At 39.1% G+C, this 15,993-nt stretch overlaps 1 protein-coding gene across 1 annotated transcript in view; it reads right to left on the bottom strand.

The window, feature by feature from the left end:
* MTAP (methylthioadenosine phosphorylase) overlaps positions 1-15,973 on the bottom strand; it is a 35,929-nt gene extending 19,956 nt beyond the window's left edge. The window contains exons 1-3 of the mRNA XM_085313885.1: positions 15,927-15,973; positions 10,270-10,356; positions 3,532-3,590 (exon numbers count right to left, since the gene is read on the bottom strand). Of these exons, the coding sequence (XP_085170011.1) occupies positions 3,532-3,590; positions 10,270-10,356; positions 15,927-15,953 (173 nt within the window). The 5' untranslated portion in view covers positions 15,954-15,973. The remainder of the gene's footprint in view (positions 1-3,531; positions 3,591-10,269; positions 10,357-15,926) is intronic.
* Positions 15,974-15,993: the final 20 nt, after the last annotated feature.

Raw genomic sequence — 15,993 nt, 5'->3', positions numbered from 1 at the left:
TTCCTCTGACCAGAAACACTGGAACACTCTACAATCTCTCCTATCCTTTCTATTCTCTCAGACCAAGAGAGAAATCATTTTGCCCCCTCTGCTGGAAATAACAGGATATCGGTTTTGACAGTATTCAAAAATACACTGAATCAGAAGGATACAGAACAGCACTGCTGATATTAGCTATAGCATAGGAGAATATAAGAGTTAAGATTTTCTATCTACTGTCAAACACAAAAATAATTGGTTGTATTCTCAACTATAATTTAAGTCTAGATATTCTCTTCACACATCCCTAGGGCTGTTTGTTCTGTACTAACAAAGATATAGAAGGAAGCATGATCAGACACACCCAAGTTTCATTCTTACGTATATGTTGCACAGGGTTGTCTTCAGACATCTGATCTAAAAATGCTGACAGAGGCCTTCTGCAAAAACTTCTGTATGAGATACCGAAGTTGAACACTGTTTCTTTCTCTCCTAGAGGAGAAAATTCCCACAAGAATTTTCACAGAGTCAAGTCCTCTGCTACAGAGTGATGACTGTGGAGGAAGATAGTTGCAGGACTGGAGGTGCCAGGCAAGTTCAAGTTTGTGTAGACTACTAAGCCAAATAATTTGAAAGCATCTCCTTCTCTATTGTTTTGTCACTTAGAAAGAAAGGTAAGTCTGTCTAACACAGTTCCACATGGCTAATCTTTCCCACTATCCTAAAGGAACAAACAGCTGTGCTAAACTTATGCCACAACATCAACTAAATGCAACTCAGTCTAGAAAGAAGACAAAGCAAGAGAGGCAGGGAACTGTGAAGACAACCTCAACATCCACTCTCTCTATGACCCAGCAGCAGTGTTATATCCATACTTGTGGACCTCACTCTTTGTGCACACTTAGCACTGGAAGGGACACAGGGGAAGAGGCCATACTATAGTAATTAGATAATCTGCTGGACTATGGGTTGCAGGGAGATCCATCTATAAACTCAAGCAGATGCACTGACAGCTTCAACCAATCAGCAATCACAAAGAAATTGCCTTCTAAAGGTGTCAAGGAGGATGAGCAAGAAGGCTTACACTGATGCTTCTCTGACTGACAAGGTAGCATGCAACAACTTAGTTTTGTTTGCTGAGTGGAATAGCTCAGAGTTTCTAAGGGTGCTATACAAACAATTCCACTGTAGCAAGTGAGTGAGCAATGTTTAAAAGGCTCAACATCATCACAAGTACACCACCTGTTAAGGCAACAGAGTTGCCACCATTATCAATGACCGCCATAAGCAAACTAAGTTCAGAGGAACCTAACTGCATGTTACAGCAACAAAATACACCACAGAACCCAGATACCCAAGCCAGCATGACCTCCCACGCTCTTACAGTGACGTTATCAAACACTATGGACAAAATTAAACTTTCAAAAGGGCTGCAATAACTACATAGTGAAAAAGGAACATGTACTAATGAAAATGCTGAAGGGATGGGCAATTCACAAATAAATAAATGCACTTGAAAATTATTACCTAACTTGTGTGAGGAAAGGAAGAACTGCATATCCTAATCAGCTCTTTTAGAGAGAGCAAAGGGTTAAAAGAACTTGACTGGTGTGACTGAGAAATATCAGTCAGGATTCCCACAGTATCATCAGTATTCCTGATAACTTAAGGGAAAAGTACTGGCATGAAAAAAACAGAATCCTCAATGCACCAACAGCTCTTAATTGCCCTGACCAGCCTCACCTTGAGCCTGCAGGCATGCACCAAAGTGTCTGTGAGCCCAGGTGCTCCCTTTAAGTTCAGGCCAGGGCCTTTAGAGTCCTTCCTCAAGCTATACTGCAGCTTGTCTCCAGCCCTGTTCCTGGACGGTCTTTARAATTATGCCTCGTTTTCAGTCCTGACTGCAGCCCTTTCTCCGGAAAGAACTGTGGACCCACACTGTAGCCTTGTCTCTGGCCTTGTCTCCTACTGTTCCTGCCTGGATTCCCTGGATGGACCTTGAACCTGATTTGTTATCATCTCAGCTTGTCTGGAACTGTCAATGTCCCTGTCACCAGCACCTATCTGGATAGCCCATAATATCCAACTGCTGTGAGCTGTGCCCTGGCTGGTGCGGGCGCTGTCTGAGCTATGGTCACCTTCAGCTCTTAGCTTATCCTCCCTACCTGAGCAGCCTTGCTCTTGCTGACTTCACACAAAACATTATAAAACCCTATGAAAAAAGCAGATAATCATAAGGTGGCAACTAAAAAATACCAATAATAATTCTGTTTAAGGCTGCTGCAGAGGCTGATCCTTCCCCATCTAACCTAATGACTGCCTAACCACTCAGAAAAAGCCTTTTCAAATGTGGTGAGCATTCTTGCGTTTAATTTGGTAGTACATTAGTCCTGGATATCTACTGTTACATTAGCCAATATGAAATTTCTGTGCACTCTCCTGCACATCCTGCTTGCAGAGTCTCTTTTGCATACAATAAGAGATATCTGAACACAGACAAACCATTGAGGGAGAATTATATGGGATGAAGTCTTCTAAGCAATAAAGGTAGCAGCTACAGGCTTGAATAATCAAACAGGATCATAGAATCATAGAATCACAGAATCAGTAAGGTTGGAAGGGGCCTCTGGAGATCATCTAGTACAACCTCCCCGCTCAGCAGGGTCACCTACAGCATGGTAGGCAGGGTTGCATCCAGGCGGGCCTTGAAGATCTCCAGAGAAGGAGACTCCACAAACTCTCTGGGCAACCTGTGCCAGTGCTCTGTCACTCTCACAGGGAAGAAATTCCTCCTCATGTTCAGGTGGAGCTTCCTGTGCTTCAGTTTCTGCCCATTGCCTCTTGTCCTGTCACACGGGACAACTGAAAAGAGTTTGTCCTCGTCCCCTTGACACCCTCCCTTCAGCTACTTGTACACATTGATAAGATCCCCCCTCAGGCTTCTCTTCCCCAGGCTGAAGAGGCCCAGCTCTCGCAGCCATTCCTCATACGGCAGGTGCTCCAGCCCTCTGATCATCCTTGTAGCCCTGCGCTGGACTCTCTCCAGTAGCTCCATGTCTCTCTTGTCCTGGGGAGCCCAGAACTGGACACAGTACTCGAGATGAGGCCTCCCCAGGGCTGAGTAGAGGGGCAGGATCACCTAGAGGCTATACTGATGTTATATGTACAACTAAGCTGAAAACTGGCATTTTTCCAGTTTCATGACAGAAATTTGCCAACAAAGGGTGTAGCCAGATTACTGAGGATATCAGGTACCACCTACCAATCACAAGAGGCAATCTTGTGGATTGTTGTTCTTATTATGGCAGCATCCTCCACTGCATTTTTCCTTCCCAAACCTAGATGGTATTGTTAATGCTCTGTCCCTGGAATATCAAATTTGTTCAGGGAGTATTCCAGACTCCCACTGGGCTTTGCCAGCAATCAGACAAAGCAAGATGCAGTCAGAGTGAAAAATAATTTGCTTAGTGTAAAAAGAAAAAGCTTCTGAGAAAATCACTTTTTTTTTTCAAGACACAAATAATATAAAATACCCTTAAAACATTCATTTACCTTGCCAATAGCACGCAATCCACATTTTTTATCTTTCCCAGTATCAAAGCATCTGACGGCTGCAAAACAAGCAAACAAGAATGAGTTATAGCCTGCCAGTCACACTGGAAACCTTAATAGCTACTTAAAAATACACAGGATATTATAAAAGAAAATACTGATTACCATTGTAATTTCAACATTTTATTCAACTCAGAAGAAACCTGTGATGTGATATGGCAGATTAATAAAACACTCTGGAATTTGAAGATCACAGACTTGACAGAAGAATGATGATCACATCATTCTGTGTTTGTAGTAGCTCTCAAACTGCAGTCCTCAAAACAGTATTTCCAACAATGCTACATGTACACTAAACCAGAAATATGTACACATTGGCTTTAAATGAATTAGCACACATCTCATTCTCTACAGTTAACTTCAGTTCTTTCTTGCAAAATAGGTATCATTCCCTACTGAAAGCCCCCTTAGAAGTCAAATCTGTCTATTCCCTTAGCACTCCCTATCCACTTTCATATCCCTTTTCTACCTCAACTCCTAGTTTACATGCCTGTTCCAGACTCCCTCCAAACCACCCTCCTGCTCCTCCCATTCACATACTTCCTGATAAACTCCCTCTTTGCTGCAACTAGAAGCCTCACCTTTTGGAAAAAGAACAGATATGGTAGAGAGCTTCTTGTACACTCTCTGCAGAAGCAGAGTTGTATACATTTCACCAGACCAAGACAGCATAACCAACCAGCCTAGGGGCAAGAGCATTTTGTCTAGTTGCCCAGTTGGGAGATATGCCCTGCCTTGGAGGATGGATACATGAAGAGCTGTATCTGGCAATCATCAAGTCATCAACTGCGTATACTGTTTTGTAGGCTGTACTCTGTTCCTGAGCTATATGCATCACAGACTTGAAATACACAATGCCTCTAGGTTCTCATCTTCAAAACTTTGTTAAAAAATGTAAGCTCTCTGTTTAAGAGATGCCAAATTGTGCTGCTGCTGAACAGATATGCAGCTGGAAATGTTGCTTCTCCTGTCCAGATCAGAGGACAATCATTCCACTACTTATTTCAGTGTAGAAGAAACTTTGTAGCGAAGTCTGAAGCCACTTCTGCGCCAGTCACTCCTTCCATACCCTGGGTTTTAAAGCTGAAATAGCTATTAAAAAAATTGCCATTTATTTTCTGATCACATTAAATAAATTTGTAAACAATTAGAAAGACTCACACATTCACATTTAAAAATGTCCTGTGCTTTGCTGCTTGATATAATTTTATCCATATTTTACTGCTAACTGCAAGAATTCATCTGTTATTTAATTTGTAGCCACAAATTTTATTGGATGTATGAAAATTTGCAGATTTATAATAACTAAAGTGATATTTGAGTCCCACATAGTTGAACTTCAGAGACCTTAAACTTTAATAAAAACAGCATTTCCCATTACTCAATACTTAGTTCTTTTTTGTAATTTTTAATGTAGTATCTCTTCCAAGCATCATAATTTATTGAACCATGTAGGATTGAATTCTGCTAGACAGACTTGCCACTTTCTTTCATGAAAAAGAGTATGTTCCAATAAATTTACTTTTAGAACTATATATTTTGATTTTTTGTAAAATCAACATTTAATTTCAACCTGTCAAAATTTAAATGTTTAATTTATTTATCTTATTTTATGCATAGTAATCTGAACCAGATGCAGTTGGAAGTGTGAACTTTCCACAGACTGGGAGAAATAAAAGCCTTTTTTCTTCTGTCTAGGCACTTTGCTCTAACAGCACTCTGTAACAATGACAGTTCATTTTATGTATATAATATACATATATACACATTATATAAATATATACATACATATATACATATAGAGAGAGATTTAGGTAGCACAGAAGCAAATTTACTATGTGAAGTGAAAAAAAAAAAAGTTCAGAACACAGCATACAAAAATACTCCACAAAGCTAAACAGAACTTCAACTGAAACTTTGTACTTCACAGTAAAATGAAAAATAATACCAGTAAGTTGCCTACTGAATCCTTTACTTTGCAAAGCACATATTTACGTTCATATCAATTTCCAAAAGACGTGCAGAAGTGCAATTTAATTTCTATTTGACATTCACTCATATCACAGAACCATACTAAGTTTTGGCATACACTTCTAACACAGCAGAAACACAACAGCCTTCAAATCCAACATGCTTCAAAAATCTAGTTCCAGCAGCCAAGGTTTCCTTCCCCTGACTGTCATCATACAAGTCACTTTGGAAGGCTTCAGGTTGGCCACATATCAAAACCGGTTTCTATCACTGTAGAGATTTCAACAGGATGCATTACAAGCTTCTTCCAGATAACTACCTTAAGACATTTCTTGCATGTGACTGTGAGAAACATGACGGAGAAAAAGAAAGATTTGGAACAAAGAATGCACTCTTAGATGATGAACTGATAGTTCAATAAAAGAATTTACAGATAGTGCATCACAGGTCAATAAAAGGGAGGAGATAAGGATAAACCAATGTGCGTAAATTTACAAGGAAGTGAAAGATACAGACATTTCAAACTATTTGTTAATTACTTAACAGTGCTAGTGTATACTTCAATTTCACTCATTCTCCCAAGAAAGTTACTTCCAGCAACAGTGCTGTGCTATTATCACTAACAATGCTGTGCTATTATCTCAGTGTAGTTACAGCTCTGAAATGCCTATAAAATAATAAAATCTTCAAAGTGAACAAACTGAATTTAAAGCTCTAATACAATATTTTTAAAGCAAGATCTAATAAAAGGTCTAATAAAAAGTTCTGAAACATCGGTAACTCAAATACGTTTTTCAAAATTATATTTCACAACTTCCCCCTTCCAAAAAAACCTAAGTCAGATACATATCACTTAGTGTTGCAAAATGGAAAAGGAAACAAAGAACCCTGTGCAGTTAACCCTAAATTATGATAACAACAAGCAATAAATCTTCTCTGATTGTAACATAAATATGCATGAAATTAAGCACTGTTTATGCAGAGGGTCAGAAAAAAGTGCTTTGTTTGCTACATATACTTATGACCAAAACAGACATTAAATGGGTCTTACTAGAATTTGCTAGAACACGAAGATTTTACTGATTAGGGGAAAAGAGTTTCAGAACCAAGTTCTAGTCATCAGAAAGTAAAACAATCTAATTAAAATTATATTCTAAATAAAGTAAGCTTTATTAGTAGCTTCAGTATTCCATGATGAAGATAAGTGCTGTTGCAAGCAACTTCCTTCTCCTGCAAGAGGAACAGCATTTTCCATTTCTGGAAACTGAATGTCAAAACAATTTTGTTTATTTTCCCCAGAATACTGATATTTCATCCCAATTTTTGATACGCTGGAAATGGTGGAAGGAGAAAAGAAAGAAAAGAAGGCTGGAATATTAACAGCTGTAATCATTTTTTAAAAGTAGAAGTAATTTATTACAATTTTACTAATAYTATGAATGTAATTTGAAAAATCATAGGAAGACCCATAATGATAAACAGAACTACGTAAATTCTCACACTATTTTTCCTTAAACTTTTGCAGATTTCTTCTGGAAAAAAAGAAAACAAAATAAAACCTAATGATACAAAGTTAGTTATTAAATGATTCTGACTTAAAACAAAACAAAACCTAAAAATAAAAAGTTAGTTATTAAATGATTTTCACGACTCAAAACAAAACCAAACCTGATGATATGAGGTCAGCTATTAAATGTTTCTTACGACTCAAGAGAGCCAAAGCAGAAGAATCTAGGAATGTAGATTCTATTCAAGGAACCTATTTTAATAAAACACATATCATTATTCTGCTTCTGACATAATTCTAAAGGGCAGGAAGCAGCAATGAAGATTTCCCTGTATTTTGTTGTCAAATGTCAAAGGGGTCAAGGAATAYCAACACCAGAAAGGTTTTTATAGAAGTCTTCTGGCAGTGTTCTTGTCAAGAAACTTTAGAATTAAAGAAAAAAATATAAGAAAAATGGGGTTCCCTGTAAGTTTGTGTGTGCTGTAAAGAACTGGACATATTTTTCTGTGTTCGCTATCACTGAAATTTAGAAAATATTAATTCTAATCCTTCCTAGCTTTTTAAACTAAATCAGCTTAATGTTGTATCTTAACTCTCTCAGTGTTTAAAAAAAAAACAAAACAAAACAAAAACAAAAAAAAAAACCAAAAAACCCATGAAGTTCAGAATTGCTTAATTAGATTAAGCCCTTTCCTTTAAAAATTCTGAGAGGTTCTCTCTAGCAATCTCAATATTCTATGAAAGGCACCTTCACAGTAGATAAACCCAAACTTTATTTTATTTCAGTAGCCATCAGAAAGAATAATATGATATAGCTTTAGGCAAAAATAATAAAACAAACCACAAACTTCTAAACTCTTCCAAGCATTCTTACACTTTTTTTTTTCTCATTTTCCCTTTTGCATTGTGCAGTGACAATTGCTTTTCTCATCTCTGTTGTTCCAAAATGAGAGACAGGCTCTGTAATGCCTCCTTCCTAAACAATGAAAAGTCACAACAGAAAAATAAGCAAACACTGATTCCCCTACTCATACCAATTAAATKTGTCAGGTTTGCTTCTGCTTCTACTGCATCGATCAACTTGACAAACTCTCTGCACTTTATGCCATTGTAATTTGTGACCTATTTCCTGCACATCTAATGCTATGGCTCATCCACTAGTTACTTAACGAGAATAAAGATGACACTCAAACACTGAAGTTAACGTGCCTTTATATGGAGTCCATCTGCCTGAAACAACTTTCAAAATGAAGGCCTGAGTTCATGTGAGTTCAGATCCACAGAGAGGAGAGTGACAGGGTAGCAGGAATAAGGATAAAAGCCCATCACTGGGCTGTGATCCCTTTCAAAGGCATGGAAACTAGGGCTTAACAGTTCCAGTCCAGCTCACTGCAAAATCTAGAATTCACATTTGGGTTTTTAACGTGAGATGTCCTCAGTTACAGAAAAAAAAAACACACATATGCACAAAGGCAGATTTTTTAAAAAAAAAAAAGTTGAGCCTATGCTAAATGCATAATAACAAACTACAATAGGTGACCAAGATTTATTGTCCCCTGTCCATGTTGCATTCTGCAAAGAACACAGAAAAGACAGTAGCTTAATTGTTTCCTAAACAAAACTAAAAAAAAGCTATTTTGTACTGATGAACCTTTTTCCATTCTCTTATGTGGTGTCTATCCTGCTGGTAAAAGTAAGATCTGATGTGTGGGCCACCTACTGTACTCCAGAACGGGGCCACGAAACTCTGTTGCATCCAAGTGTGTTAACAGAATAAAATTCCAAATGCTGCCCTGAACTCTAATCTGAATAGATCTTCGTGAAGGGGAAAAGTGTTTCATCCTCCTTTACACAATTGTTCAGCTCCTATCTGCTACAAGTGCTTTGTGAGCAATCTCCAGAAATAGCTATGACTACCGACGAGTCTCAAAAAACAGATAACACAATGGCAGCTGGTTTAGTTTGGCTAGTGGATTCTACTTCATACCAATACTAGTTACCATTTGGAGATCACGGTACAGAAAATAGGGAAGGAAAGTACCCTTGATAATCTTGCAAACTTGCAGCATGCTAACAGTTTCTGCAGGACAGTGGAAATACACTTTCCAAAAGTATACTTCAGATAGCAATATATACTTTGAATATATTCTACAAATATACTTTTCTGATTACATTTTCTTCTTTTCTAGTGTTTATCTCCTTCCTCTTCTTGAACTGCACACACACCAACTCCGTTTGCATTTTACACTCTTGTTTGCCCCTAAATGGTTTTGAATGCACGTACTGGTTCAAATCTTGAATCATACACCACAGAGCTGAGCTTTCTGGCAAGCTTCTTGCCATAAAGTGACTTTTGCTGCCACATGCCAGATGTTTCATTGTATGTACACTAGCTTACACTGGTATTTTTCCTAAGACTTAATTCAGATGGCAGTTCTAAAACCCTCAGCTTCTTCTGTTTCATGATACCACACAATATATCTAAGATCTAGTTCTGCTACAAATATCCTGTGTTAAGTAGAACCTCTCTCTGCCTTGATTTCCCACCTACAGAATTGTCTTTCATTCTTTGTCTTGGCCGTTCCTATTGCAAGCTCTCTAGGGTAGAAGTTGTTTTTCACCACACATAGTGTATAGAGCACAGCTATCTAGTCTCCATTCCCTTTTGTTGAGGAAAAAGGCTGAAATAATGTGAAGGAGAGCTGATCAAGAGTACTTGCGCCACATAAACAGCCATAGGGCTTCATCTTCAAATAGCTTTCAAATGATGCGCTTATAGGCATGACTGTAAGGAGAATACTGGTATGGAAAGTGTTAATTCAGAGACTGCAGGGAAAACAGGGCCCATACATGTCAACGGAGAGTTTTTTGTCATTTAGAAAGTGTCCCAGAACTGTTTGACATATACTGCCACAGAACAAATTTGAAAGACAGATTTTATCCAATCTTAGACTGTAGATTCAGTATTGAGTTTGCAAACTCAATGTACAAAGGAGGAGAGCTATATTCTCTTCTGTACTTTATCATTTTTAAGATCTTATTTCCATAAATTAATAAGTGAAACAAAAAAAATACAGTCTTGTAACTGTACTTCCTTTAAGTTCCTTTAACACAGAAGCCTAATTTGAAAATTCTTGAAGCACAAGAATGTCTTTAAAAACACAGAAAATTTCAGTAGTAAGAAAGTAGATCATACAGACCTTGCCATAAGGAGTATCAACATATTTTTCTACTCTTCCTTCTAAAATATCCGGATCATCCAGGCCAGTTCCACCAATAATTCCAATCTTAAACAAAAAAGTACATATTAGATTTCTTGAGATTACAATCCACTTAACAGCATAACTGAAAAACTAAATAACTAAGGATTTCTGCTTGAGACGTGTCTAGACTATGGATCAACCTAACATTTATTATATCTCCAGGACATTTTCCAGAAAGGAAAGTTAAAATACCTGATTTGCTGTTGTTTGTTTTCACTTGTTGACAGGGAGTCAAGGGGATAGAACTGACCTCTTTTCAGTAGTGCCGTGTTACTAGACAAGATGCAATGGGTACAAACTGAACCACAGGAAGTTCCACCTGAACATGAGGAGGAATTTCTTTACTGAGAGTGACAGAGCACTGGAACAGGTTGCTGTTGTGGAGTCTCTTTCTCTGGAGATATTCAAAACCCACCTGGATGCAACCCTGTCTAACATGCTCTGAGTGACCCTGCTTGAGCAGGGGAATTGGACTAGATGATCTCCAGAGGTCCCTTCAAACCTCAACCATTCTGTGATTCTCTGATGTTAAACAATCATATTTAATTTAACTTTTCACTTTTGCATTATCACTGATTCTCCTGTTTAAACATAACAAATTGAAAAGGATATGGAAAAGGTACAAAGATGTGCAAATTCATCATTTATCCTCAAAACAAAAGTAAGGAGTACTATTCAGGAATGCACCTCTAACTAGTGACAAATATTTGTACAAGTAGGAGGATAGTTCAGTAGCATCTTTGCAAGTGTGAATCAAAGAAATCTGCTGAGAACTACAAGTACTGTAAGCACTGTCAGCATTCTTTGCAGTTTTGCAGTTAGGTCTTCTGGTGTGTAAGAAGGCACAAATGCTTTGCCTACTGTACGGTCACTAATTTTCTCCTATGTTAGATCTGCTGATGTCATATTTTGTTCAACACACAAGCTAAGTAAGAACATTAATGGATTCCTGCTTCTTCTACTTTTTAGGAAGCCTYTTCAGGTTAGTACTTCTCTTTCAAATTTTTATGAAACTGATCAACTGTTTAAAAGACAAAAACAAAGGAAAAGCAGAGGGCCAGGCAAAGAACCAGTTTAATCACATATATCTTATTTCCTTAGGAAACCAGACTAAAAGCCCTACACTGTGCTTTGATACAACTGGCAATGACTAAAACTCAAGTGAACCACAAATACCACGTATTTGTCACGCTTTAGTAATTGCTGATTTCTTGTTCTTGCTCATTGCTGACCTGTTTTAGTTCTTTTATCAAAACAAAAAGGAAAGAAAAAAGATAATTTGAATCATGTATTCTCATTGAATCCAAATTTACTTGACTTCATACTCCAGCAAAGGAAAAATATATCCGAGTTTTCTTGCTTCTAGTTCACCATTGGAAAGTCTCTTCTTTTTGTCTTTCTAGGGATAATCTCATTTTCAATAAGTCAATACAAAACTTTCTAATGACTTCAGTACATTTCTAGCTCTTTGGCCTTTCACAATCCCAAGCTTCATAATAAGATTTAAAAATAATGTCACCATTCATCATACACAGGGAAAAAGCTACTGCTTTTTCCAATGCAATCAGCTGTTGAAAACTTTCTCAGTTTTAAAYGAAAAAATTTATAGTATGATTGCATTGCCTTTTATCAAGGAAAAAAGCACTGTTTTGGAGCCATTTTGATGTGAAGTAGTACTGAATGGTTAAACTTTTTTTTWAAAAAAAAATATAAAGGTACAAAAGTATAGCAAAAAAATGAAGTCTTAAATGTAACCTCCCACACACCCTGCTCTCTCTTGTTCTGACTCTTAGGCTCCAAATTCATAAAGATCTCATTGGTTCCATCATTATATTACAGTCAGCTCATGAAGCATCAACGAGCAGAGACTGTGTGGTCTTCACTACATGCCAAATGCTCCTCTATGAGAAAGCTTTCCACAGCAGATGGTGTAAACACTGATACACTGAAGTAGTTGTAACAGATAACTTGTTTCTTTTTGCTACCCCCCTGTGGAGCATGAAAGTACTGCCAAATAAACACCAGTAAAATTCCAGAAACCGAATTCTGAACGTATTGAAGCATTAGGGATTAAGAGATCATTTTTTGCAGTAGTACTGATGGGTCTGCCCTGGTGTTCTTCATGTTGCTTATTTACGACAAGTACTCATAGACTACTCACAAAAATCCTGAAGGCTATGTAAATCTTACGATGAACAACGATTTGTCTTAAAAATTTTATCAAGAGCAATAATAAAAATATGATAAATACCAAAAGCAACAAAACTCTATCCTGAACATTGCTCACATATGTATTTAATAAAAACTGAAAACTATGACATTAACAGAACTTGGGATAAAAACTGTGGAAAGTTTCTTTTTTATAATTCTGAAAAAGAAAAAAAAATGGTTCCTTTAGTAACTTCACTGACTTCACTTTGGTATGATGCTTGCTAGCGTGCTTGCTTTATCAGTGCTCCATCATTTAAAACTGAGAATATTCAAAAGGGAATGCTTCTATGCCTAATTCTTATGCCTAGCAAAGTTTAGAAACATGAGCTCCAGCTACATGACTTAAAGGTTAATTTGAAACTGAAATGCTATGTCTTTAAGAGCACACAAATCCAGCACTCTTGCATCATATTCAAGAATCTAGGGTTATTTAAAGATTTACTCAACAACATACTTCATATTAAAACTTACCATTACTATTGGGTCATGCTGACAATTTGTACCAAATCTTCCAACAGAATCTCATCCTTGCTGTGAAGAATCCCCTCACAAGTTGCCAACATTGCAATATTTGTTTTAAAACATAAACCCTGATCATGAGAAGATTTACATGTCTACTTATAAAGCTCACCATATTTTCATAAGCTTGTAGTTGTGCTCCTGCCAGGCAGGGTTTTTACATTCTTCAAAATTATCATAATGCAAGCACATACAAACCTCAAACAGTAAGCAAATACTCACTTTCTCACCCAATAATAATTCTTAGAACAAGCAGTCATGGTGTTAATGAATTAAAATTACCTATTCTACAAGGTTTTTATTCAACTAGAAAACATCTATTTATCCCCCAAATTAATTAAAACATACATCTGGCCACTTGTTCCAAACTCTCAAGGAGGTCTGAGACACAGGTTAGGAGGCTATGCTAACCTGCAGTCACTCCTGTTACTCTGTTTCTGAGTGCTCAAATATCTATATATACACACAGAAGCCAATCAGCAGAGATCTCTGTTGTCAGACTGCCTTCAACAGCAAATGCATAAAACGGCAAACGAGCTCTCACAGATACTGCAAGCAGCTTTGTCACGTCAGAATGGTGCTCTAATGTATCTGCCTTTTAATGAACTAGTTCCTGTACCGTAAGCATCCAGCCATTGCAGCACAGAGCTCAGCACAGCCAGTTGAGGTGGAGTTCATATTAACCATACTGCATAATGCAATTCTGAAGCAGGCTTTTATGCTAATAGCTTTGCTGTCTGAAATGCCAGCAATACGCTTGCAAAGTTTGCAACTCCCAGGATAGAGACAGAAATAAGAGCTACCCAGTTGTTAGAAAAGCAACTGAATTTGATTTTTCTTTCTTCTTTCCTGCAAAACACCTTACCAGCAACCTGGTTAGCCTTCAGGCCCCCTTAGGCAACACTATCAGTATACTGAGGGAGTGTTACTGATAACTACAGAAATGATAGGCTTGCTATAATTAACAAGGGAAGAACTGTGCTAGGAAGGAAAGACTGGCAAGCATTGATTAACTCATTAAAGCAACTGCTTCTCCAACCTGGAAGCCAAACTGGAGATGGCAGCTCTAGCCTTAGAGCTTCTTCTCTGCAAGAGACTCTGTTTTTCCTCCTGTTTATCTGGTCCCAAAGAACATCAGCTGAGCCTGGGGGCAGGAGATCTAAAAAATCCAGTTCTACAGTAAACTCTGCTTTACAGACCTTCTAGTGAATTATCAAAAGGAAAACAGTTGCTGTAGGGTCAGTGTGGAGATATCCTGCCAGGAGAGCTGCGGTCTACTTCTACTGAGCAACCCAGGCCTTGAAGGCAAGGAACTTGACTCAAGAAGAAGTCTCACCCTTTCTCAGAAGGCAAAGAAAAATCATGTCTAGGAGAAACCTCAAGAACAGTAAGCTGCAAGACTGTTTCATTCCAAAACATCCTACAAAGGGACATGAAAGATACAACCTGAGCTACAACCTCCATTGATTTTTACAGCTAATCAGGAATTTAGGTAAGTGAAGATAAAATACATTGTGGCAATGACCATATTTAGTTTCACTGCATGCTATCTTAAACACTGGAATGAAGAGCAACAAATCTGTCTGTCATACAATTTTCACATCAGTAAGTAGAAAATTCAAAACAATTTTTTTTTCTGTTGGAGTCTAAATACTAATCACACTTAAGCTTATACTTTTTTTTTTTTTAACCTATTGTTTGCTGAAGTTCCACAAAGAGTTTCAAATGTAAGACACCGTTTTCAGGCCACGCTCATCCATTTAAAGGCTGGATTTCCAAACACTTGTGAAGGTTAAGCATTGTCACAATCAGCTGTGAGTCTCTGTGACAGCTATAAAACAGTGAATACATCTATATTCTTCCCTTCTATTTTGGAGATAATAGGAAGAGTGAGGAGGATGGCACTGAAATAGCTTTTACTTAGAAGGACACAAACAGTAAACTGTAAGCAATTTACAGTTAAAAGTTAACAAAGCTGGAGTTTCAGCATATTTGTTCTGCTCAGCTCTGATGCAGTCTATGCTCTTTTTAACTAATTTTTTAAAGTAACTTTTTTAACACACAAGGTAGACAAGCTTTGTCGACTTAGAAGAAACGAACTGAGTGCTACTGTAGAAAACTCTTTTTGTGTGGTCCTGCTCTGTAACTATCAGTTCTCATACCAAAAAAAGGTACTATTCCAGCACAGTCACTCTTCTCTGTGCACATTACAGAACCGAAGATGTGCACAGGAAGCTGCTACGAGAAGACGGTCTAGTCCACCCCCACGAGGAAGCCACCACGTGGGGAGGCCAACCCAGAGCCGGCGCTCCGCAATAGCACCGACCCTGCGCCCAGCGCCTCGGATGCCGACAGGCACACATGCAGGAACAGCTGAGCACGCAGAAAGCTTCGTAACAGAAAGTATCACAGCTGCAGGCAACCCTGTTGTGAAATCCTGACGACTTTTTKGGGGGGAGGAGTGCTGAGAAGTGGGCGGCTGGTTTGAGCCGCGCTCGGCTCCGGGAAGCATGGCGGAAGCGGCGGCGCACCTCGACATGGCGGCGGCCGCCGCCATCCGGCACCCGCCGGCGGCCGGCCGAGCGGCGAGGGAAGGCCCTTCCCGCGCGGGAGACGGTGCGGAAGGGCCCTGGCCTGGCGGTGAGCGGGCCGGGGACGCGGAGGGAAGGCAGCGCCTCCGCCCACGCCGTTGGCGCGCCGGCAGCAGCGGCACGGCCCGCCTGCCTGCTCCCGCCTCCCGGCTCCGCACGCCCGGGCCAGCCCCGGGGGAGGCGACAGGCGGGGTGGGGTCGGAGGCGGTGGGCGCCGCCTCTGCCGCTCCTCAGCCCCTTCCCTACGCGCCTGGGGGACGGGGACGCTCTTACCTTAACAGGCGCGGCGGCAGCGGCCATTTTAGCGGAAGGGCAGCAGAGGGGGCGCGGGGCGGGGCGG

This window comes from Rhea americana, unplaced genomic scaffold (genome assembly GCF_003343005.1).
Source record: "Rhea americana isolate MKP2758 unplaced genomic scaffold, rheAme1 scaffold_11, whole genome shotgun sequence".
Lineage (NCBI taxonomy): Eukaryota > Metazoa > Chordata > Aves > Rheiformes > Rheidae > Rhea > Rhea americana.
This window is presented reverse-complemented; position numbering and strand designations above follow the sequence as displayed.